Source organism: Dryobates pubescens, chromosome 14 (assembly GCF_014839835.1).
Source record: "Dryobates pubescens isolate bDryPub1 chromosome 14, bDryPub1.pri, whole genome shotgun sequence".
In the NCBI taxonomy this organism is placed as follows: Eukaryota; Metazoa; Chordata; class Aves; order Piciformes; family Picidae; genus Dryobates; species Dryobates pubescens.
This window is the reverse complement of record NC_071625.1, coordinates 9,902,615-9,928,209: the sequence shown is the minus strand read 5'-3', so window position 1 is coordinate 9,928,209 and position 25,595 is coordinate 9,902,615. Positions and strand designations below refer to the sequence as shown.

At 43.3% G+C, this 25,595-nt stretch overlaps 1 protein-coding gene across 1 annotated transcript in view; it reads right to left on the bottom strand.

Moving 5' to 3' along the window:
* Window positions 1–438: 438 nt before the first annotated feature.
* The window catches only part of SNTB1 (syntrophin beta 1), a 110,809-nt gene continuing 85,652 nt past the window's right edge, over window positions 439–25,595 (bottom strand). The window contains exons 4-7 of the mRNA XM_054167451.1: window positions 11,694–11,833; window positions 5,053–5,249; window positions 2,652–2,842; window positions 439–1,338 (exon numbers count right to left, since the gene is read on the bottom strand). Of these exons, the coding sequence (XP_054023426.1) occupies window positions 1,246–1,338; window positions 2,652–2,842; window positions 5,053–5,249; window positions 11,694–11,833 (621 nt within the window). The 3' untranslated portion in view covers window positions 439–1,245. The remainder of the gene's footprint in view (window positions 1,339–2,651; window positions 2,843–5,052; window positions 5,250–11,693; window positions 11,834–25,595) is intronic.

The window sequence follows — 25,595 nt, the reverse complement described above, 5'->3', positions numbered from 1 at the left end:
ACGAGCAACATAAATGCCATCCCTGTTCTGCTTCTGTTGCCACCCAAATGCACTAAGCCATTCGGGTAGTGCAGGGCGGGCGTATAGTCTCTGACAAAGAAGGTCAGCATTCCTGCCTGCTGTCCTGTGCCCTATGTAACCACAAACAAGACTGAAACGCAGTGCTGTGAATGTTTTGACTTAAAACAGTAAACTGGGGTGCAAAGTGGGACCTAGAAATGGCTATGGAGGTGAATGTCCTGTGTTTCACCAGCAAGGAATAAATCTGGCCCTACTAAGTCATGGTCATAGAAGCAGTTCCTTTCACATTAAGGCTTTTCTGGCAGTGCAGCTCATGCTCCTGCCCCAGCACATTTCCTCACTCTTGTGAAGGTCCTTGAATAACTTTTCTGATCTCATCTAGAAAAAGGGGAAGGAAAAGAAAAAAAAAAACCAAAACAACCAAACAAGTCTTCCCCATATCTGCTCTAGGAAGAGCATGCAGCCAGCCTGGGCAGAGCTTGAGGGGTGGCACATTAGGGGTAGGAGTACAGGGAGCTCGGAATGGTTTCCTGTTGGAAAACTGCCATGAAAATGTGCTGGCAGAAGCTTACTCATCATAAGCTTTGGGTCCATTGCTAGGAATGTACAGAGGGTGCCTTTATCATTTAATCTGAAAGTGCCCCTTGGCAGCAACCCTCCAGCTGTTTCCTGGCCACAGCTGTATTGCTTTAGAACATCCAAAGGTGCATGTTTGCACACCCTTCTGGCTATTCAAGCAACAGACTCTGACAGCACTCAGACGAAAGATCTTCCTGGAAGTGGTGCACACGTTAGACCAGGACAAATATGGGTGGCAGGGCAGTTTTGTTTGGAGAACTTGTACTCAACCAACCTTGAGCTGGCATCACAACCAACACCCACTCCTGTCTGCTTAGCCCTTGTTCTATATAAACAAGTACGCTGCAATAGGCACAATGTATGTTTCTGGAACATTTACATGGATGGTACTACAGGCTGTTACAGTCTTACATGGGATTTAAAAACCCCATTATTTACAGTGAAGTCCACCATCTTTCTTGTCATGCCCCCTCTTTAGCTGACCAAAATGAAACCTGAGCCTTGGAAGTCTGCAGAAATGACCAAGGCCCAGTACTGAACGCCCAGGATGGTGTGTGCTGCTAGCTGGTCTGGGTTGCTGCTGTTGACTGTACTTCAGATGAGCAAGGTCACTCCATCTTTCTTTGAAAAACAGAGGTACCCTACTTATGCCACCAAGCCAAGTCTTGTAATCTTTGCTGAGAGGAAGGAATGAATGATGAACACAATTGGTTTTGGACAGGAATGAAGGTCCAGTTGCTGAAAGAAATCAAGAATTATTAGATTAGATTACAGCTGAAATAAGCAATCATGGGTGTGGTACTTGATTAGCTGCTGTCTGACATTTTGCACAGGCTTCTATCAATATCAGCCCTTTATTACAATACAGTCTTCTGCTCAGAGCTACAAATACAAATAAGTATCTTGAGAGCAGATGAGATCCTGGTACTTCTGGGCTTGCATCCACCTGGGTAAGGAGCAGCAAACTGAGTCATATGCTGTAAGCAGTTTAAGAGGTTCAACTCAGGCTGTTTCTGACCAGCAGTGGTGGTAAGAATGCTATGACCAATATTCAATGCTTCTGCTGTCGGTCATAGCCAAAGCCAGGATACTGCACCTTCAAATGATGCTGCACAGTTGCTCCTCTGTTCAGTGGGACTGAACTGAGACACTTTTTTTCTATAGTGACAGTCATAGTCACAGTTCAGATGATCTCACTACATGCTTGATAAGCATGACAGACTTGTCATTGTGGACAGCAGGTTGAACAGTAGGTTCAAATCAAAACAAACCAGATTTGCCTTTCCACCAGTCATGTATCAACTTTATTAAGAGCTAGTAACAAATTCCCTTCTGAAAGCCTGCCAACAAGCAGTTCATGGAGCATATGTTATCAAAGGTGGTGTGAAGAATTAAGCACCCAACATGTTTGGGAACTGCTGGAAAAAATTGTCAGGAACAATCATCTCTAGGTACATAATTCATGGTATCTAAACTGCTCACAGGAATAGCACCTTATTTTTAGGCATTATGAGAGCTAACTTAGAGGTCTAAGCAGACAGGTTGCAGTACATCTGTAGTCTTCTATTTTTTTTTTTCATCAACTACATGTTCAAAATGTCTAAACCATAGGTTATTGTCATAACATAAAGTCCCTATGTGAACACTGGAATTAATAATATACCTCCTCCCTAAGTTGTTCCACATGCAATCATTTTAAAAGGTGAAATGGATATATACCAAATTCTAACATCTGGCTCTTTAGAGATAAAATTTATTCTTAAATATAAGAAATCTTTCATCTCTTTGCATGGATTTAAAATTGTATCTCTCTTTTGCACTTTATGTCCTCCTACAGTCAGGTTGCCATGCTGCACTAGAAAGCACGGTGTCCAAAGAGTGGTACTGCTACTAGACCAGCTGTTACTAGAGTAGAAAAGAGTATTTCAGTTGGAAGGGACCTACAATAATCACCTAGGCCAACTCCCACTAGTGCTTCTCCATCCCCACAGCCTGAAAGACCACCACAGAGATTAGTAACATGCATCCCTTTGCTGAAACACAGTACTTACAATTTCTCCATCCTTTCCTCCAAAGTCTAAATAAAGCATCCTGATCCCATCATCAGAGGACATTTTGAGTTTTTCATAGGGGTATTGTGCAATTGTCTTGGAGAAGGCACCATCTTTCGCTTCGGTGGTAAGAGAGAATCCATGCTCATAGTGGATGGTCAAACGGCACTCCTGGCTTTTATATGTGCAAGCTGAAGGAGACAAAATCTGCTCTGTAATGTTCTTAAAAGCAACAAATTCCATTTGCCATCTGCATTTTACATTTCATCTCAACACTAGCTTACAGAAACTACCCTTCCCTACAATGAATAGAGAAGAACAGAATAGAGTAGAATAGAATAGATCAGGTTGGACAGAATAGAGTAAAATAGAGAAGAACAGAATAGAGTAGAATAGAATAGATCAGGTTGGAAGAGACCTTCGAGATCATCGAGTCCAACCTATCATCCAACACCACCTAATCAACTAAACCATGGCACCAAGCACCCCATCCAGGCTCTTCCTAAACACCGTCAGTGATGGTGACTCCACCATCTCCCTGGGCAGCACATTCCAATGGCCAATCACTCTTTCTATGAAGAACTTCTTCCTAGCATCCAGCCTAAAAGTCCCCTGGTGCAGCTTGAGACTGTGTCCTCTTGTTCTGGTGCTGGTTGCCTGGGAGAAGAGACCAGCCCCCACCTGGCTACAACCTCCCTTCAGGTAGTTGTAGAGAGCAATAAGGTCTCCTCTGAGCCTCCTCCAGGCTAAGCAACGCAAGCTCCCTCAGCCTCTCCTCATAGGGCTTGTGCTCCAAACCTGCAGATTTGGACAAACAACAGAAAGCTCTCTGTTGTGCAAGGCCCAAGCAAGGTTGGTTTGTTAGGTATGGTGTAAACACACAGGCTAAAATTGTTCTCAGCAGCAGCAGTACTGATGTCAGTCCTTTCACTTGTTTGCTGCATTCTACAACTGACACAAAAAAAGTCTCCTGAGGTTTAAGAAAGCTCAGGCTGGCATTTCCTCCTTCCACAGCTTGACAGCAAAGGCCCAGCTGCTCTTCCTATGTCTGGCAGACACAGCCAAAAGTCAGTAAACACAGAGCTCAATGCACAAGAAAATGAGAAGCTGCAGAGGGTTTCCCTTAAGTACTTTGACAAAGATGAAGACACTCCCGAGTCCTCATTAGTGTCATGGTAATTGAAAAGGGGCCCATGTAATTGTGTCTAATAGCTACTGCAGCAGAAGTCTACATCTTCCACTCAGCTCAGAAACATAGGCCATGATCCAAATTAAAAAATGAATACTTTACTTCCCTAAGACCAGCTCTGCTGAGAAGAGTCTGTGGCACTGGGATGAAAACACTGCATAGAAGGGGCTGATGTCCTCCTCTTGCTTTTGGAAACAAAGTCATCCATGTCACTGGATTGAGAAGATGGACAGGCCCTGGAGGTGGTTCCTATGGAACACCCTGGTTTGTTTCCACATCAGAGGCCTTCACAAAGCAGCCTGAGCTCTTTGCAAGGCATGGGGTCTGGCAGCCTATGAGCAGGCATCCCTATGTTCAGCAGCACGTTGCTGTATCTGGTGGCTTTGTGAACTCAGCGTCCCCCCTTTTTCAAGGAGGATAATTTGTGCTTTGCTTCCTGCTCTCACATTTTTAGGCAACAAGTGGACATAATGTCCAGTTTTAACAGCCCTTTCAACGGTGGGGCTAATGGGGGAAGGACTCTTATATTCTAGGGACATTCAAGAGAAAGGCACAGCCTTGAAGCCCCAGAGCCAGTACAAGCTGGCTGAACAGGGCATCACGCTAGAGCAATTCCAGTCGATAGTGCACATACAAAAGTGCTGAGAAGTGACAACCTGATGTTCAGGGAGGGAAATGACTAGCCATTAAAATGTAGACTAGTTTGTATTTTTTAACTCCTCTCAAGTGTGCAGAACTGGGTGAATAAATGACTGTTTCATGCAGTTGAATGTGCCAGTCCTCCTCTGCCTCCCCTCCTCTGCAGGAGAAGCTCCTGCCAGGCTCTCGGGAGTTTCCCAAATCTCAGAAAAGTGCCCTTTTCTGTGAGTTACTGGAAAAAGCTCTGCCAATTGCTCCTTCATGACACATGTGCTGTATTGCTGACTGCAGACTTGCAGACACAATGTTTTGTCTACAAAAAAAGAAATTACAATAAATTCAACCACATGCCAAAACCAAGACCAAAAGTCAGGAGAATAATAGTGACGGTCACTGGGCATAAGCATCACACCAGCTGGGTCAGGCTCAGAAACCAAGGGGCCATTATTTTAAGCACCCAGAACCCTAGCTACGTGTGCTTTTTCAAATGAATCACCACTAGGAGGAGGAGCTTGAGCTACCCGTGAGTGTCACAAGGAGGCGTGGAGCCACGGTGCCGCAGATGTTACTCACATGTGGTGATTTCTGTGATGAGCTCCGCAGAATTGTGGCAGCCCTGCACTATGCTCCTCGTCCACAGTGAGAGGTCTCGGCTGGTCTCTGTCCTGAAGAGATGGGTTTCAATCCCTTGCCGCGTGCCAGTACGGGTGGCAAAAGACAAATCCATCCCCGACTGCGGTGAGCCTTTTCCTGGGCCAGAATGGACCAGCCTGCAATTGGATTTCAGAAGGGGTCAGTGGATTACAATGCTGACACAGCACACTGCACCAGAATCCCTTCCTGATCACTGCTCTGTTCCATACGTGCCTAAACATGTGCAAGGGAGTGCTGAGCCTACAGCGACACTCAGAAAAGCAAGGGTCTGAGGCTGTGAGTACAGAAGAAACTGAACATGCAGGTGATGATGAAGACATCCCCAAATTTCCTAATTGTACAAAACACCTATTTGAATGAGGAACTGAGAGAAATCGCTGACTGGACTCTGATGATGGGGTTTGGTCCATACATACAAGTGATCACTGAGTTGAGGCAGCTGAATCCAGCTTTCGCCATCAAGTGGCATTTGCCATAAAGCCTAAACATCTGCAGACAAGCTCAACAATCAGAGCTGTTGGATAAAAGTTCTCTAAAAGACACAGATGCTAAAGTACTGCCTTGTGCATACTTTTTCCCATAAAGAACCAATAAAATGCAAGATGTTGCACCTATTATTTGTAATCTCGACTTCTCTCACATTTTGCTGCAATTAAGTTGTTTGGTTTTTTTTTTTTGCCTGGCACCAACAGCTGATCTCCTGTGATCACAAAAGCTGTGTTCATCTGGGCAAACTGTAATTGCAGGGAATATTTTTGAGTGAGAAAATCAGCACCTTGTAATACTTAATTCTTCTTTAAAATTGCCCTTTTGGGTTGTTAGGGGTTTTTTTCCCCCTGCAGAAGTGTGGATAGTGAATACAGAATTCATTCAGAGATGTGACACTAATTCAGCTAAAAAAGAATAATCCACAGGAGCTCAATGCCTTTTGAGATCCAGAGATTAGCCCTCAGAGAGAGTCACAGATTGAAATTCTTCTGAAAAGCTTGCTTCTGTCTCCTGTCTCCTGTTTCCCTTTCCATAAGTCTTCATATAAGACTACAAAGTATGTAGCATGGTAGTAGAATACTTGTGCTGAAGGATGAAACTTTAGATGATACTAATCATCTACTGATCATCCACCCTGTCTATTCTTGTACCTCTGGAAGAATAGTTGCCTGTTAGCTGACATTGCAAGAAGTACACCATCCAAGAGAGAGGTTTTAACAGGAAAAAGAAAGCAGAAAGGAAAGAAAAAGCAAAGCTTGAGCTTTTCAGTTACTGAAATACTAACCATAGAGCATCTGAAATTTTCCCCAATTCCCTGGCAGTCAATGCTGACATTCGGGATACAAATTGTGCTGAACAGAGGTGTTCCTCTTTCCTACCTGCTAGAAAGTTTGTAAGATTTGTTCAGGCTCAGGTTCATGGTAACTGTCTTTGGATTTTGATCACCTGTCTTAATTTCATGGTCCCAGGAAGAGAGATGCAGAGGATCCAGACTGGCCCTGCCGTGTGTTTGGGGAGGGAATTCTCATCCAAAGATACACCGCTACTCTCCCCAAATGCTTTTTTGTCTCTGGAAGGGCTGTGCCAACACCCTGCTCAGTTTTGATACTCAAGGCCTTCTGCTAACAGCACCCCAGGCAGACTTTGCAGTGGGAGAGTCAGCAGCAAAGAAACAGCTCAAAAAACTTTAGTTCACTTTCATCTGACATCAGGAACTGCAAACTCTGAGGCAAAGCTACATCTTGATAATTAAGGTAGAAGACCAGGAACTGAAATCTCTGGTGACTTTTGTTGTTGCCTGTCCCCAGCCAGTCACACCAGGTGCACGCACAGCCACTGTTGCCATGCTAGCAAGGGCGACTGTGGGAATGCAGCCTGGAAAGCCACATCAAGTTTGTCATTTAAAATCAAGCTATTCCAGTTTTCCCCTGGATCATCCCTGTTCCTCTGCACAGTGCTTGTCAGCTGTGCTGAAAATTGTTTTCTAATAGTTGTGATACTGTATGTGTGATAGACAATCCCAATCTTTTATTTCCTTTCAAATCCACTCCCTCGCTCCCCTACATCTTCATGCTTTATCCATTGCAGGTTTTTCAGCATATGGATGGAATGAAGATGTATTTGATTTGACAAATGAAAGTATGTGGACACATCCATCATCGATATTGTTCCTTGCCTGCCTTCTCATTCACATTATCCCCTCATCATTAAAAACTCAGGCTCACTATTGAAAAGCCCTTTTCTACAACTCCAGATCATGCTTTGGAAAACCATGCAGTTAAACATGAACTAGACAAAGAGCAGGGAAACATTTGATGGTAGTTCTGCACCTGCTGTCAGCACTGATGGATTTAGGTACAGGTCAAAGAATTCCCAAATTTTAATAAAGTGAGCTGTTTCATTTCAATATAACATATTTTATACTAAAGACCACAGAATACCTTAAAAGGCAAAAAAATAGTCTTGGAAACTTGGCAGAAAGCTTCCCCTCACCCCCATATCCCATCTCTCCAGTCACACGTGCATGGTCAGAGTCAAAAAGACATCCCAGGGCCACCTCTGGTAATGTCCATCTGCAGACCCTGAAGGTTACTGGAGTACGTAGAGGCTTTTGAGATGTCTGAGTGCACAGAGCCCAAGCACCTTCCCCAGAGCAGCCAGAGCCACAAGAGGGCAGGAGAAGGTCGGTCACTTTCAGGTCTCTTTGCACAATGTACAGATAGCAGGCAATGGCTGCAAAATGCAACTGTTTGCTTGCTCCCGAGAGCCAGAGAGATACTTCTTATCTTCTCTAATGTCTTTCTCGTCTCTCTATGTCTTGGGGACCTTTTTAGCATTATGCTTTTCAAATGTGTGTTAACAAGATAGGTATGGTCCACCCCAAAGTGCTGGGTGGGGCATACCAAGACATGCTTCTCATCATAATGCTATGAAAAGTGTTTCAATCATTTACTGAAACAGCAGAATCTAATGGCCTCTCCAAACACAACAGTGAAAAGAGTGCTGACATTCAAAGCAAGCATTCAACTGCTCATTTTTTATCTAAGAGGCCATGATACAAATGCCACCAACAGTCCTGCAGTTCTGGCCAGTAGAAAGCCACTATCTCTGACCTTCCTTATGTTTAAACTGCTACTTAGCCTGACTCAAGATTTGAAACCTGCTCTGGAGTAGCTGTACTCTTTTGAAACCTATGCACAGGCCCTCATTCATCTGAGCTCTGCATGGACCACCATCACTGTCTTGGGCAGATGAGTGGAGAACTTGCACAGCTTGCATAGCACCTTCCTTGGGGTGCTCAGGGACCTGAGTGCTCTCTGCCTGCCCCTCTGCCCACTTGCACAGGCGACTAATTGCTGCCCAAACTCCTCTCCCAATTTGCCATGGCATTAACTACCAAACTGCTTGAATACTTTCTGATTGCAGACCTCAGCTTTACAAAAAAGCTGCTTACCTGGTCTTTAATCAGTGTCCAACACGGGCTGCTGTTGTGCTTTTTCCCTTTCATTTCATATCTGGCTACGATAGATAACGCAATTTGATTGCAAACATTTAAGATGTAATTACTTAAGCCCCATTCCCATGCTGGAGGGAGGCACTGTTATTCAGGCATAAGGAAACACTGAAACAGAGATTATGACAAAAAGGTCCTTGGAGTCAGGGCTACGAGCCAGCTGCTGTGTCTCCTGGTGCAAAGATTTAAAGGAGCAACTTAAATCTCCAGATCTCTGTTTTATTTGGGCTATTACTTATATTCCACACAATGCTGCAGAAAGCTGGGAAAGGCAGACTGGAAAATATTTTTAGGTTTTAATAACATCATAGGTTGAAGGCAAACTTATCAACAAGCAGAAAGGACATGTTGAAATTCTGCTGTTGAAATTCTGTAAGAAGACTGTAACCCTTCTGCCATTTTCCCGTTTTCTCTGCTCATTATGTCTTGGGTAGATTAAGCATGACTCTGTACAGTATCTGGCACTGAAGTTTTCCAGTTTCAGCAGCTTTTCAAATATGCATTAGCTAAGCAAAAATGTTTTTCCAAGGACTCATAAAAATGTGAAAGATGGGAGCAGCCAAGATTATAACATGTGGTCTGCAAACTTTCCAGGTGAAAAGTTCTAAATTGCACTGATCAATGCACAGAAGGGATTAAAAAATCTGTCACGAGGAGAGCAAGCACTGACTGAGCAAGAACACAGCAGTCAATACCAACAGCCAGCCCTGTGTATTCTTTTGGTCTCACTGTACTCAGTGTGACAGATCATAAAAGTAGGCTCCTGCAGGGTTTTAATCAAAATAATCCAAAGCAGTAGGTGTAACAATTTGGGGAATCTGTCGATTTACGTAACCTGCTCACCTTGGGGATTCATGTACTTAGGCTCTGACTCCATTCTGAATGCCAGGTTCTGTCTACCTGCTGTCTTTTCCCCTGAGTGTTAAATTCACAGCAATACTAAGTAAGAAATCACAGACATAGGGCTGGAACGGTTCTCTGTAGGACACCCAGTGAATCCCCCTTCCCACAGCAGGGCTAGCTGTGCTGATGCACTCCTGAGAGTCACAGTGTCACTGTTCTTTCAAAGTCCCCAGTGCCAAGGACTGTACACCTTTCCTAGAGAATCTACTCCAGGACCTCACCCACACACCTGGTTCTTCCCCAGATCTACCCTTAGCCTTTCCTGCTACATATGCTGCCAACTATGTCCTGTTGCACCCAGGGGGGATCTGAAGAATATGCCCCTGCCCCTCCTTGTGTGTCTTATTTTCATACCTAAAGACTATTAACGTGTTTTCCATGGACTGGTCTGGATTACACAGCTATGGTTTGTGGAGTATTCCCCTGCATAGAGTGTTTTGTTAGGTCTTACATTTGCACTGCTTTTTTCTTGACCTTCCACATTTAGCTGGTATCTGTTTGGAAGTGCAATGCCTCACAGGTGTATCACCTGAGGCTTCCCCCCCCCGCCCCCCCCAACCCATAACCTGTAGCTTTAAGCAATGCCCAGATGCCACACTGCCCAGATGGTTCTTGGCACAGTGACTATTTTGTCAGCCATTTTCCAGCATTGCTGTTTATTGCCCAGCACTGAACTTTGCACTTATCCTTTCTGAACTGCATTCTGTCTTTCTCACAGACTGCTTTCCCAGTTTGTAAAAACCCTTCAGCAGCCTGATACCTATGCTGAGCACCTTCTCATTCCCCTCTAGACTCAAGGCTGACGCTCCTTTGCCCTAATGGGCTGCCCAGGAAGGTGGTGGAGTCACCATCACTGGAGGTGTTTAAGAGGAGACTGGATGAGGCACTTGGTGCCTTGGTTTAGGTGATAAGATGGTGTTGGGTGATAGATTGGACTTGATGATCTCAAACGTCTTTTCCTACCTGGTTAATTCTATTCTATTCTATTCTATTCTATTCTATTCTATTCTATTCTATTCTATTCTATTCTATTCTTTGATTGGGAATTGTCACCTGGAATTGCCAGCGTTCAGTGACTCGCCAGGCAGCAGGCTGCAAGCTGCAGGGCTCAGGGCTTTCTGCTCACAGTAAGGTATCAATGGTTGTGTCAGAAGCTGGCTTCCCAGGAGCCTGAAAGCTCCATCCTGGGTAAGCAGACTGGGACAAACCAACCATCAGTGTAATTTGCTGAGTTTGATTTTAATTTATTAATTTTTTTTTTAATATAATGACTTAGCAGCAAAACCTCAGTTCATCTGGGGAGAGAACTAAGAGACCGAGAACAAAAACTAACTAATGAGACTGCAGTAAGAGCCTCACTGCTTTTGGCCGTGTGCAACCAGCCTTTCTGCACAACAACTCATTGAACATGGTATAATAGAGGCCTGTAGCAAGACCAAAACAATGGAACAGCAGCTCTTTCTCAAGCCCTTTGACCATACTGGCAGAGAAACGTGATTAAGATTCACATCAAGAAGCACAGACACTTTCCACTGTATAAAGACAACCACAGGAAAGCTCTCTTTTAATTAGTATTGATGGATACCTTCAAAATAACGTAGATGGTTATTTCCAAACCAGATTCAAGAATGTGTCTTCCAAGCTCACCACTGTAAGCTAAAAACAGCTAGGAATTCATTTGCTGGAGCCATGCTGAAATTGCCTTCATGATGTATGATTGTTCAAAAGCCCCAAACTGGTGGTGCAGAACTAGAAAATCCAACTCAAGGCAACAATTTCACTTTCTCCTGCCTAGAAGAGCAGTCAAAAATCTGAGTTTCTGACAATCCCCTAGGTCATGCATACTGAGATAGAAATCTCAGGAGATTGAGCTCTTGGCTTTTTCAGCACTCCTGTCTCTGGATCTGGGCCAAATGGCCACATCCATAATCCTTCTGGTATGCTTCTGGTACATCAGCCTCAGCCAGAACTTGAAATGGAGAGAAGAGAGGAGATAAGCTAAGCACATCAGCTCACTGAAGAAGAATCTGCTTCTCAATTCAAACCATGATGTTTCAAGTATGACAGATAGCTATGCACCAGCTACACCTGCTCCCAGCTGCCTTAGCCATTTCTACCCCCTTGAAGTGACCATAATAAAAAAAATCACAGGTACCTGGTGGCTAGTAGGGGGTAGGTATGCAGAGGGCTGAACCAAGCTTCCTTCATCCGCGGCATGCTCTCATATATTAGGAGGTCTTTCTCCGTCAAGACCACTAGCACTGGCTTCCAGTGCTTCTCATTGTCTCCTGGCACCTGAAAAAGAGCAGTTTTAGTGAAACAAGTGACAAAGCTACCATTGTGCAATGATGATAAGAACAAGTAAAAGCTTGGACAAGATAATAAACAGAACAGAAGAGAGAGGAGAGGCTGAGGGAGCTGGGATTGTTTAGCCTGGAGAAGAGAAGGATCAGGGGTGACCTCATTGCCCTCTACAACTACCTGAAAGGTGGTTGTAGACAGGAAGGGGTTGGTCTCTTCTCCCAGGCAACCAGCACCAGAACAAGGGGACACAGTCTCAAGCTGTGCCAGGGGAGGTTTAGACTCGAGGTGAGGAGAAAGTTCTTCACTGAGCGAGTCATTCGTCATTGGAATGGGCTGCCCAGGGAGGTGGTGGAGTCACCGTCCCTGGAGGTGTTCAAGGGGAGATTGGACATGGCACTTGGTGCCATGGTCTAGTTGTGAGGTCTGTTGGGACAGGTTGGACTTGATGATCCTTGGGGTCTCTTCCAACCTTGGTTATACTGTGATACCGTGATACTACTTTGGCTTTTTGATATCTCCCACCTGAATTTATAACCATCTGCAGCAGAAATGGAGTAGAAGTACAATGGCATCTGACGCTGTCATTAGTTCCATTTCTGTCCTTCCTTGCAGCCTTCCCCTACTACACGCTACTCCATAAATGCAGTAGTGGAAGAACACTGAGACAGAGCTGGCTGTTATTTAGCTGTGGTGTGCAAGAAAGGACCTTAAATACATATTTATAATGTGCACCATTCATGTGGGGCTGGCACGTTAACCTGAGTGCTGGACACTGCTGCTGCAGTTTCTATTTTCACAGATTAAAAAAGCTGCAGCATGGTCACTACTAAAGAAGAGTGTCAAGTAATAAAAACATAGCAGGTTTTTCCTTAGCAGTTCACATTTTCATTGCTTCTTTCTCCTTCACACTGTTCTTCAAGTTTTACAAGTCCATTGGTATACAGAGTTCAAACCCTAAACAAGGAATAGATATGAAGCACTAACTCACTGATGGATCTGCATCCACATTTCAAACCCATTTGCAGAAGATGTCTAAAGGCTGAGGCATCAGCGCCCTTGACTGACTGCAGAATCCAGATTTGGAAATACATTTTGCAGGTTAGATGTGTCAGTCCACACAACTATACAATTACTGTTATGGAAACCAAGTATGCATCCTGGCTTTCATTTATTTCACTCTGGTAGTAGAGGAGCGTCTTAAAAGAGATGGGAATACGAAAGGCTCTTGGATTCAAGTGAAAATGAAGCTCTTGTCTTTCACAGACATATTCCTAATTTTTCTTTTGGTGCACATAAAGAAAAAGAAATCCCATGATGCTGTAACACTCACGGCCATGCTTTCAAGCCCAAGCATTTTGGCTCTGTACTAAAGGGAATGAAATAGATTCTGAGATTCACTAGAGAATGTGGCTGTCTAGATGACTCCCCCCTTAAAACCTTCTCTGCAAGAGAGAAACAGTTGTCTCCACTATTTTATTGGTTGATGCCAACCTATCTGCCATGGCCATGTGTACCATTTAAAAAGCATGAAAGACTGACCAGGTTAGGAGGGTGTGGAACAGCCAGCAAGAGCAATTCAGATCCTAAAGTATGATGTGCCTGATGGATTCAGATTGAGAACTACATTGGAAACATTCATATTTGATATGAAGACAGAGTCCCACGGATTTCTAGACTTTTAAGGACTGTAAAGCTTGTTTTAAGACAGCTTTGCACCAGAACAATGCTCAAAGGAGATTTTAAACTAAGATTTTTGGCTGGCATAAGTTTAAAGAGGCATTTTTCCTTCTGAATTACACTTCTCCAATAATACTGATATTCTTGTGTGCAGCATTATCTGCTCATCAGTTGTTCGTGTGTGTTAATCAACTTAAATTCATCTTTTGACTTTCTTCAGCAGTTTCGGTACTTATTTACAATTTTCTTGTGACGACAGCTTCTAGAAATGCAACCTTTCATTTTCAAGAGAAGCCCCATAATTAACACACTATTCATTCATTCCAGAAAGCAAAATCCAGATTTCTCATGGGCCCAGGTACCACAGAAATATGCAGATGGGCAAAAAGCATCCTCAGCTTCTTAATATCACTTATTAACTACAGGTAACACCTCAGTTCCTACTGTGGGAATATAGACATAAATGTTACAGTTAATGCTACCATTTCCTTTTTGAGCACCTGCCTATGCTCTTTAACCAGAAATATTTGTTAACATACTTTTTAAAGAAAAAGGCAACTAAACATAAAATCTGTCATCAGATGAAGAAGCAAGGTGTTGAGATCCATAATCTAGAGGAGTAAGTGGGGAGTTTACTGGGCTATTACTTCTTATTTTTCTAAACTGTGACCACACACAAGATTATGGGAGGCTTCTCACAGCTCTTCTGCACAACCATCCTGCCTGGGCAGCATTTTCAGTCACAGGCTTTGTTGTTAGGTAGCTGGTCAGTCAGCTGCAACTCCAGAAAGTCTGGGAAGCACTGCTCTCTGTAAAGTAACCACAAGTAAAGGGCATGAAATTCATTTTGCCAGCCGGTCCCACAACTATTTGCTAGAGAGTCATAAACATGGGGAGGCAGAATATCCACTGTGGATTCTGCAGCTGCCACCTGCAGAGTGAAGCCCACAGCTTTGTCTCAGTCCTTCCCAATGACAGGGTGACTACAGAGAAGATGTGGGCCAGTCATAAGGTATTGAAGACTTTTTCTGGACTGTCTCTTCTTGTGGGATACTCTCTCTTCTTGTAGGGGGTATAGTGGGAAGAGGAGAGGGGAGAATGATGTTTGCCTGCATTCTTCTAGGAAGCCCTCCCAAGTGAGAAAGGCTGTGCAAATACACACACACTTTAAACTATGTTCTTTAAACTTTGCCTGGACCATGGCTGTCTCATTGCTATGGAATGCTGGTGTAAGCAATGTTGCTGCTATTTCAGACCTGAAGAAGGATTTGTGTGCCTGAAAGCTTCTCTGTTTCTTGTTGGGTTTTTCTTCCCCAGCTCCAACAACTGATGTAATAAAAGATACTGCCTTTCCTGAAGAACCTTGAACTGCATTACTGTTTCCTGATTTTGTTGAGTTTTGAATCAGGCTGTAACAGCTGATGCTGTGCTGTTCAGCAGTCAGTTGGCACTTCGGGAAGGTGTCAAAGAGAACACGCTGTCCCATAAATGTTAATAGCAAATTCTACAAAGAAAGAAGAGAGGCTGTGATACACCATTAGCCTCCAGGGCACATTCAAGAACAAAGCAGCATGGGAAATTAATCCAGATCAAGCAAGTGTCATACCAAGTACAACAGCAAATTACAAAGCAAAAGCAAAAAAAAAAAAAGCTGCTTATGGACAATTAAGTGAAGGAATTGTTCAAGTTTTAAAGGCTTTAAGATCTGACATATCCTAAAATTAGCATGAAATACTTCTGTAAGAGTAAATGTAAGTATCATCTGCAATACATTTTAGAGGCACCATTTCAGATGATGGTTAGGGCCAGATTCTTAGCCAGAATTCTGTCCTCTGCTCTACAGTTTCTTCACTCCATTCCCACTTGCACCCCTACAAATCAAAGTGCATTGATGTGTGTTGCAGACAGATATATATCCACGCTAAAAACATTTTCAAACCCAATGCTTTTTCACAATCTAAAATGTTAGGTCAAAACCAGATGAACTAGAAAAACAAATAAATCAGTATTCCACAAACCTCCCACCACAAATAAAATGAATCAGCAAATGTTGTGCTTGTCTTCTGCGCACTGGTCAGGTAACTCCAGGCAACAGGTACCAGTGCCCCCTCTCCATGCTCTGCTCATCTCAGCTGAGGTCACTGCTTATATTCCTTGGTGAAATTCCACTTCAAGTCAGTGAAGCTGTAAATGCTTATACCAGAAGCACACTTGTTGGTTTCTTTCTTTCCTAGACTCACTGTGCCTTTAAATAAAAGCCTTCAAGTACAAACCTGATATGGGAGAACATACTCTTAACAAAATTCAGAAGGCAGTGAAGCATTCTTTTTGCTACTCACAAACCTCTTTGCTCCTCACATACCTCATGAAGCACAAACCCCTTTTCCCCAGATACACCTCCCTGCTTTACCTTTCCAAGTTCAGAAGTTATTTCATGTATGGCAGAGACAGAACCTAAGTTTTTGTGTATTACCATGTGATGGCTGGGCCTGGAATGACACCAGAGGAAGCCTGTGTTCATGTCTGGTTCAGTCACAGGCTTCTTCTGCAAAGTCAGTCTAAATGGTCTGTGTTTCTGTTTGGACACTGTGGTCTATGATAAGGTGGCAACTACTGCTGCAGCACAGCATGAGCAGATGTAAAAGTGAAGGTGGACAAAAAGTATGCAAGGATGGCTGCAGTATTTCAGCAGCTACATGGAGACTTTACCCAACAGCCTTTGGCTGACCCAAGAACAAAAGTGTGTCAGTGCAGAAAGCAGAGAGCTCACACAGCATTAGGACACATCAGACCACATAGCACCAAGGGTGCACATGAGCTCTGGCTGCTTCTGCGTGCCTTTTCAGTGGTGGAACTGCATTGCTCTGGGTTTTGCTTTAGGGCCAGATTTGCAGTCTGAAAGACTCTGCAACTATCACTGCAGCAAGTTCAACCACTACCTGCAGGACCGCTCCTGGTGCGTTTCTGGAACCAGCTCCTGTGCTCAAGGCCACTGCTTGCAATTTACCCTTAAAGAGTAACTCCTGATACACAGCAAATGATATTTCAAAGAGGAGGCAGTTTGTTTTTCATGCAGGCAATGGGGACCCTTGGCCACATTAATGAGTATCACAGCTTCCATATCTTTAATAGTTTTCACACATAGTTGTCATAAAGACAATGGGCACCTCGGTGGAGACAAATCTTTACAAATAGTTTGGCCCTTTGGTCTTTCATCAGCCAGGTCTCCTTTTTGTACGTTTTTGCCTTTGAAATTCAGTTACTTATCTACTTCAGGCTGCCAGGAATGGATGAAAGAATACCTTTAATCCATGAGGCTCACAGATAATTAAATTAGAGGCTTTGGTCTACTCTGGAAAGCTGTTTTATATTTTCATTAACTCAAAAGGGACACTTCAATTACATTCCCTGTTTAGTAAACAAAATACATCTTGCCAGTGCACTCCACTGCAGCAAGTAACCAAAATGTGGCCTTTCAGAGAACCACTGTGAAGGTAGCAAGTTCATATTTACATTAAGTGGTTTAACTCTCTCTTCCATCACCCTCTCCTAAATCCCAGAGGCACACTGTCCATTCACAGGGAGCACAGAAGTAACCAGGAAAAGTTTTCAGAAACTTTTTCTTGTCACTTTCCCTTCTCCCTCAATTAAAATCTCGCCATAGTGACAAGAGCCAGTTTTGACACGGGCTAGAATATGTTCTGCTACATACTCCTTGCCTTTTCACTGTCTTTTGATGAAGAGCTATGTCCATGTTTGGAATAAATTGGATTCATTTACAGAAATCTCCTTGTCAGCTCCTGAAAATAACAGCTGGGACTGAAAAGGATTTTTGCAAGACGAACATCAGTGATGCAGAAATACATCATGCAAACCCCAGCAGATGCAACAATGCTGGTATTTCTGTGAGCTCATTTGACAGGAGGCAATTTGCAATGCAGGAGTGGGTGTAAGTGACAGCTGTAGGCAGGGGATATCAACACCTCCCAAGCCACACGCCGATGAGATGTGTTTTGCTGCTAAACTTTGCAGTTCTAAAACAGGAAATAATGTACACATTGTTTATGGGGAAGAAGATAATGAAAACATGTCTGGTTTTGTTCTTCTCTCTCTTTCACCTCAGAGATGGCTCAAAGGTGGCTTGTGCCATTATCAGATCTGGATTACAGACAGGCACAAACAGATCCCCCAAAGGGCACAACATTGCCTCCTTTGAGCACTGAGCAAGCAGTGCACGCTCTTGGTGCTGCTGCTGCTGCTGCTGAGCCACCAGAGCTGTGCAGGTCAGGTAGGAACCACAGCAGGGACCTGGACCATGCTGATCCAATCCTTGCGCTATCCCAAGCAGCGCCCAGGCAGATGTAGTTAGAGGGGCAGTGCTGAGTATGGACAGGACACAAATTCTCAAGACAGGTCTGTTCAAGTCTGAATTCCTTCTAAACATCCTTTAAGATAGCAAGACACCTGACAACTTTTGTCACAAGTCACAGAGTTGATCACATCAGCTTGGCAGTATGCTCACATCGATGTCCTGACTCTCTGGACTAGTGGTATCTTCAGCTCTGGCTCATATCCAAATACCTCCAAATGTCAAGACAAGCACTTCAGTCCTCTGTGCTAATCCCCACGTGAACAGCAGGTGATCTCAGTCCTTTCTACAGCCAAACAAGAATGCTCAATCCCAGGTTTATAACAGATATTTTCTCCAGAGCTCAATGGTGTCAACTGGAACTTTTCTAGAAACTCTTCAGCTTTTGGAAGAGGCCCTTGGGAATCAAGGCTGAAGAGCTGCATGTCTCCCATGCTACAGAGAAAGTAAGAGTCAAGTTCTTCTCAGAGGTGTGCAGTGAGAAGATGGGATTCAATATGCATGATTGAAATAAGTGAATTTCTTATTTGATACTCAGAGAAATTTTCTCACCATGTCATGGTGGTCAAGTGCCAGAGCAGGCTCTGAAATGTCTACCCATTGAGATACTCACAACATAACTATGCAAGGCCCTAAGCAACCTGGTCGAGTTGGCTCTGCTTACAGCAGGGATATTGAACCACAAGAACTCCCTACCAGCCTATATTAGTCTGTGAGCCTATGAAACACTGTAAAGAATTACAAACTAATTCCAGATTTGGATTAGAAAGACATTCTTTAGGTTGCCCCTGGGCTGAAGTTTGGTCCATGAGCTACTTTGCACATTGTGGTCTGCCACAGAAGAGAAGGGATTATGCCTGTGAGTTGTTTTGAGTTAAAAGGAAGGCAATAGACAGGGAGCTTTGAAAGCTCTACCAGGTCTCCTGTGCAACTGCTCAAGAACAGATGGTGTTAATCAGTGGAGGAGAAAACCAGTTTCCCCCAGGTATGAATGTTCCAGGACATCAAAAGCAACCACTGTTCTCTGCTATGCCCTGCAGAATGCTATGTAGTGGAGTTTTGCTGTGAGCTGAGGTTTCTGTTCAAGCCAAAGTGAAGTATTTTATGAGAGAGTTCATCATTATCAGTGGGGCATAATGGTAACTGTAGAGGAGCACAATCAATATAAACACACCACAGTTTCAACTCACTGTCCTAAAGAGACTATAAATTACAAATGAATCTGACTTCAGCTGACAAAGTGGGTACCACATTAGGATAAATGAGCTACAATACCCATAACCTCAAAAGATACACACATCTCATCTTTCAATTCAGTGGAAGTGCATGGATTCCCAATCATCAGCTCAAGAATGCTTGTCAACAGTGCCCAATCAAACATAAATGCTGGAGGTAGAGTTTTGATCTGAAAGCAGCTTGCAGTTTTTAATGATGGCTTAAACATGTAAAATGCCATTTGAAATTATTATGGTGTCTCTTTGGTGAAGGACAGGTAATCATCATCAATGTCTACAATAGAACCAGAGTGACTGAAATCTGTCCCAGAAGATATTCTGTGCCTTTCTCTATGGTATTGTCTTTTCTAACATTCAGCCTCAGAAATAATAGTCCATCATGACTGGTGCCTTTTGAAGAGTGACAGATTTGACTACTTTACTCAAGGGTCATTATAAATAACAAGGGCTGTTAAAAAACACAGAGAGAACAAGATGTTTCTTTGTCTTTGCTATTCTTTATGTTGTCCTAAGGACAGTCTTTGCATCTTTTCAGTTTATTGTGTCACTGATCAATATTCAGTAATACTGATGGACTGCAATGCAACTAATGACCTCAAGTAATGAGTGAACTCACTACCTGCCTGGCACGAAAATGTCTTGCCTTCAAAGCACAGATAAAACCTATACATTATGTTTCATCAACTGGCATTTTGAACATGTTGAGAAATACTTGTCAGCCTTCTTCACCCCTGCCCATGGCAGGGAGGTTGGAGTAGATGATCTTTAAGGTCCCTTCCAACCTGAGCCGTTCTAGGATTGTATGATTCTTGAAAAAGCAAAAATACAAGTAGAATCCTCAATAATTTCACTTAATTTGGGAGGAAAAATAAAAGGCAGGTTTCTGAAAAGTTTGACAATAATTAATTACAGTTTGGAACTCAACCCTACGTATTTAGATGCCTAAGTAAAGATTTATGCCAAAAAAGTTCCTGTCTTTTTTTATTATTATTATTTGTGTCTTACTTGGTTATAATTTTCAAAGACATTAAATTGTTTGAGACCACATCTTTTCTGAAATGGATAGAAACAGAGAAAGACTGTAGCTCCACCAGCACAATAAGAGACCTCCAGAAGCTGGCTAAGATACTCAAGGAATATACCTGTTTTCTTGCCCTAGAAACTCAGCTTAACTCCAAGAGACCTCTGCCCATGAAACAGATTTCCAGTTTGCTATATTTTTGACACCGGTATGGAGTTGGAAGAAGACCATCCAGCAAGTCTTCATGGAGGATCTCAGTATTGGTGAACTAGGGTGCCAGTAAAGGTAGGAAATGACCAGCTATTCTGTTTAATATCCAACTAATTTTCTTTCCATCCTTAACCAGGACAAAGTTGAATTTTAAAATCTTTGTCCTTTCAGAAAGCTCTGTTTGATTTGGGATTTATTAGTTTTATAAGGAATGACTACAGAAGGCAAAATCAGATCTAATGAAAAAGTGCTACCTGTCTCACTGAAAAGCTGAAAATACCCCTTTTCTGTCTTCCAAGAAGGCTTAAAACAGTCACTGGTTCAGAAATGTGAATGCTCAGACTCATAGAAAGAGGGGTCAAGATGAATTGAAAAATCAACTCATTTGGCCTCTGCTCAAGAAAGGATGGGCTTTGCTTCCAAGGTTTGTCTAGTCTGCTCTGTAAAAACCCTTGACAGAAATCCTCAGATACTCCAGATAGAAGAGAATAAACCAGGTTGGAAGAGACCTTCAAGATCATCGCATCCAACCCATCAACCAATCCAACACCACCTAAACAACTAACCCATGGCACCAAGCACCCCATCAAGTCTCCTCCTGAAAACCTCCAATGATGGCGACTCCACCACCTCCCCAGGCAGCCCATTCCAATGGGCGATCACTCTCTCTGTATCGAACGTATAGAACTTCTTCCTAACATCCAACCTAAACGTCCCCTGGTGCAGCTTGAGACTGTGTCCTCTTGTTCTGGTACTGTAGTCCTTGGCCAGTGTCACCATTAGGCAATCGTTCCCCATGCTGGAGCATGTGCCACTGTGATCCTGAGTCTACTATGTGGTCAGGTACCATTACACACTTGGGAGACTAATAGGAAAGTCAAATTTGGTCTTTCAGTTAATTGTCTTTTTAACATGGTATTACTCTAACCCTGCCTAAGTAATTTCAGGAGAGTGATATTGTGGTAGTTTCAGACTGTGCCTGGAAAATAGAAAGCAGTAGAATGAGGGAAGGAGTAAGCGGGAAGAATGCAGGAGACAAAGCTCAGAGGTAGAAGAGCACTGCAGTTTGGTCTTGTGATTTGCTGGATAGCTGTCACCATGCCCTAACTGGTACGTGAAGAAATGCACACACCTCCCTAACATTACAAAAATAACTGACAAGGCAGCTTTAATTTGAAATCAGTACTATCAACTCTAGCCGCCCAAAGCGCCTTTGAGGACTTCAAGTAGGGCTTGAAAATCAGTCTGACATTTGTTTGATATTTAAAATACATTTTTAATTCTTGCTAATCCATCAAGCCTTTGTGCTTCGCTTAAATTCCACAGTTTCTAGCTTTTATCTATGGCTAGGAACCTACAATAGAAAATGAGAGTTAAGCTTTCATAAACCCTCTTTATTCCAGAAGGTGGTAGTAGAAGAAATATCCCTAAAGTAAAACTATTCAAGCTATGAGATTTGCACCTATGGTCAGGATGTGAGCTGCCACTTCTGATGATGATGACAGGCTGGGGGAGGTGGGGTTGTTCCGCCTGGAGAAGAGAAAGCTCCAGGGACACCTAATAGTGGCCTTCCAGTACCTGAAGAGAGCCTACAAGAAGGATGGAGAGAGACTGTTTACAGTGGCCTGTAGTGATAGGATGAGGGGCAAGGGCTTCAAGCTAGAGAAGAATAGATTTAGATTGGATGTTAGGAACAAATTCTTTACCATGAGGGTAGTGGAACACTGGAACAGGTTGCTCAGAGAGGTGGTTGAGGCCCCATGCCTGGAGATACTCGAGACTTGACAAGGCTTTGGGCAGCCTGATCTAGTTGAGGATGCCCCTGCTGACTGCAGGGGAGGTTAGACTATATGACCTTTGGCAGACTCTTCCAACCCAGACCATTCTATAATTCTCAAGAGGCACTACTTTCCCAGACATGATACTGCTTATATTACAAGATAGGATAAGATCACAGTCCAAGGATTTATGGGAACAACTTAATTAATCTGCTATCTACAACAAAAATATAGCAAACATTGAAGGGCATGTGTTAATAGAAACTATGAATATTCAACAGAGCCATACGAGGAAGACAAATGCAAAGAACCCTCGGCTGTTATCTATGCCGAGCTTTAAATTAAGCCACACAGGAGAAGAGGATTTAGTGCTGTGCCATGTTATTTCACCTAGATTACTTAAAGTTACACAATAAGAGTCATCAATCTACAGCTCCAAATCCTACAAATATCAGCAAATTACACGGTATAAGCTATGCAATTTTGAAAGCTAATGCTTTTTATCTGGTTTTAATTCTCAGTGCCTCATATTTTGGTCATAATCACATTTAAGAATTCATGGGACAATTCTATCAGGAAATGAACATTCCTCTAGAAAAGAAAATTTGGAGGAATAATTTTCAAAGCTGGCATAAACAGATTGCATGCTACAGGTTATCTCACTGAATCCATGATGGGTTTCAGATTTAAGAATTATCCATTAAGCACATAATTTAATGAATTTAATGAATCCCTGGTGATGGCATTATACTTTTACATCTGTTAACAAACACAGCACATCCAAAGAGAAATTATTTTTGGTGCAAGACATACATGATCTCATGAACCAACTCATTTCATCAATAGAGGACTCTGTCCTGGTGTGGTTCATAAATCATCCAGCCAGCAAGTACTAGCCACTCACAGTAAATGGCTGAGGGCAATATGGACATCATAGAGCTGCTATTGCTTCTGAAGCTACAAGAAAGTAAAAACCCCAAGAGCACAAACATATATATTACCAAAGTGACTACACCTAATTCTACCCTTGGTATTAGGAATTTAGTTGCACTGAAGTCACTGGGAAGGTTTACAAATTATTTCTTGCAGTTTTATTCTGACAGGGAAGATAAATACTGGTCTTCTTGTTGTAATGGGTTGGGGCAGGTCCCCTCCCCACCACAGGCAGAAATAACGACTCAGACAAACGGATTGCAAAAGTGATGAAAGTTTAAATAGAAAGCGGTGAATGTTACAGAAAACCCAAAGCACAGTGACAAAGAAAGATCCCATCCCCACCTGAGGGTGCATGCAAAACCCCCAGGGCTCCTTCTTCCCCCTCCCTCTGCTGGGCTAGTCTCAGCTGGCCAGGCCTGAGACTGCCCATCCCCCTGTGGCCTTGGGCCCAATCAGGCCCATGGCCGGGAGATCTCTCCCCCAGTTACCAAGTCTCGGAGAGGGAAGGAAAGAGGAAGTGCCAGACTCCGCACTGGATCTTATAGTGGTGCAAAGAATTATGGTAGGAAATACACAATTTCCTGTGTCCATCCCTCTGGGCTGGACTTCTGGACACAGGAAGTGAATGCACCAGGGGGGCACCCAGCTCAAACTACAACACTTGTTTAGATGTCTTTTGCAGTTGTACTGATCTAAACCTTTTACTAGTAAAAAATTGTGAAGTAATTCACTTCACAGTATCACAGTATTGCAGTATCACCAAAGTTGGAAGAGACCTCAAAGATCATCAAGTCCAACTTGTCACCACAGACCTCATGACTAGACCATGGCACCAAGTGCCACGTCCAATCCCCTGTTGAGCCCCTCCAGGGACGGTGACTCCACCACCTCCCTGGGCAGCCCATTCCAATGGCTAGCAACTCTCTCCTCACCTCGAGGCTAAACTTCCCCTGGTGTAACTTGAGACTGTGTCCTCTTGTTCTGGTGCTGGTTGCTACAGAGAAGAGACCAACTCCCTCCTGGCTACAATCCCCTTTCAGGTAGTTGTAGACAACAATGAGGTCTCCCCTGAGCCTCCTCTTCTCCAGGCTAAACAATCCCAGCTCCCTCAGCCTCTCCTCATAGGGCTTGTGCTCAAGGCCTCTCACCAGCCTCGTTGCCCTTCTCTGGAGATGATCAAGTGTCTCCATGTCCTTCTTAAACTGAAGGGCCCAGAACTGGACACTTGAGTAACACCAACACAAAACTGCAAAAAGAAAATTGGAAACCCTGTACTTCAGTAGGCAGTAGGCAAATATTCATATAACCCATTTTAAAAGTATAGCAAATGGGAGAGGATTTCATAGCAGTGGTTTCACACCCAAATTTCTAAATTTTTTTAATAGCACGTCCTCATTGGCTTGTTCATTTCCTTAGCTGTATGGAAAACAGTCAAGCACAATTAACTGTTTGTCAGAAAACAATCTATTCATTAACACCATTCTGTGCGAATGAGCTGAACGGCATGTTCTCTGCTTGCCAAAAAGCTTCCATTTCTGCTCGTACTTCTGCTCTGAACTAAACATAGCTACAGATACACTGCTTGACATAACTGACCGAGGCCAAAAAAACCCAAACAACTGCTGCTGTGTTTCAGAACCAGCAGCCAGTAAGACTTTTTCTAAAGCTAGGTAGAGGATCAGCAGGGCTTCACCTCTGCATCTTGTAAATTTCTTTACAGAAAGACAATTGATTAAACTGGGCAGAAACAGATTAAATCCCAAATAAGATGTTTATATCTGTGGCAGGACTTTAAAGAGAACAGACAGTGAGAATGGAGAGCAAGCTATTGTGTTTTCATAGGACCTGACTTCAATTGTATTCATATCCATTCAGTTCTACTGACGTCAATGGATTTACTCCTAAATTATGCCAGATGGAAATGGGGGCAGCTATTAGCACATTTTCGTGCATGTAAGCAGCACCCCTTTAAAAACACCATTTATTCTAAAGTATGTCCTCAGACCACATGGATCCTCAGGTTACCCAGATAACATCAGAGGAAGGGGCAATCAGTGCTGAAGAATGCCAGGGGCAAACTACAGAGTAATAGAAGATGAAGGAAAAGAGGAGATCTGGAGCAACCTTCCTTTGCTGCTATCTACACCCCCTTCAGTGCCACTGCTTCCTGGGCACTAAACCGATAACCTCTGGGGCTGACATATGACAACATGGGGGCTAATCGCTTTCCTAGTAGAAGAGCAGTCTGTGATCTGTGTTACCCCCAAGACAGGTATTCTTATATTTCACTTTTTAGTAAAGCAGCTTGAAATGCTACTGCTGCTTCCTAAACTTTGAAGAACCCCTTTGCAGGTCCATGCTGAGCTCTAGGTGCATAACCATTACCTGTTAGTGGCTGGCTCCACGTAACTGTTTTACTGAGTTGTTTACTTGCTTGGATGTAATCCTATAACCACAACTCATTCCTTCTACTTGTGCTTGCAAACATGCAGGCAGATGTTTCAAGTTATTTGAAGGGGTTAGAGAC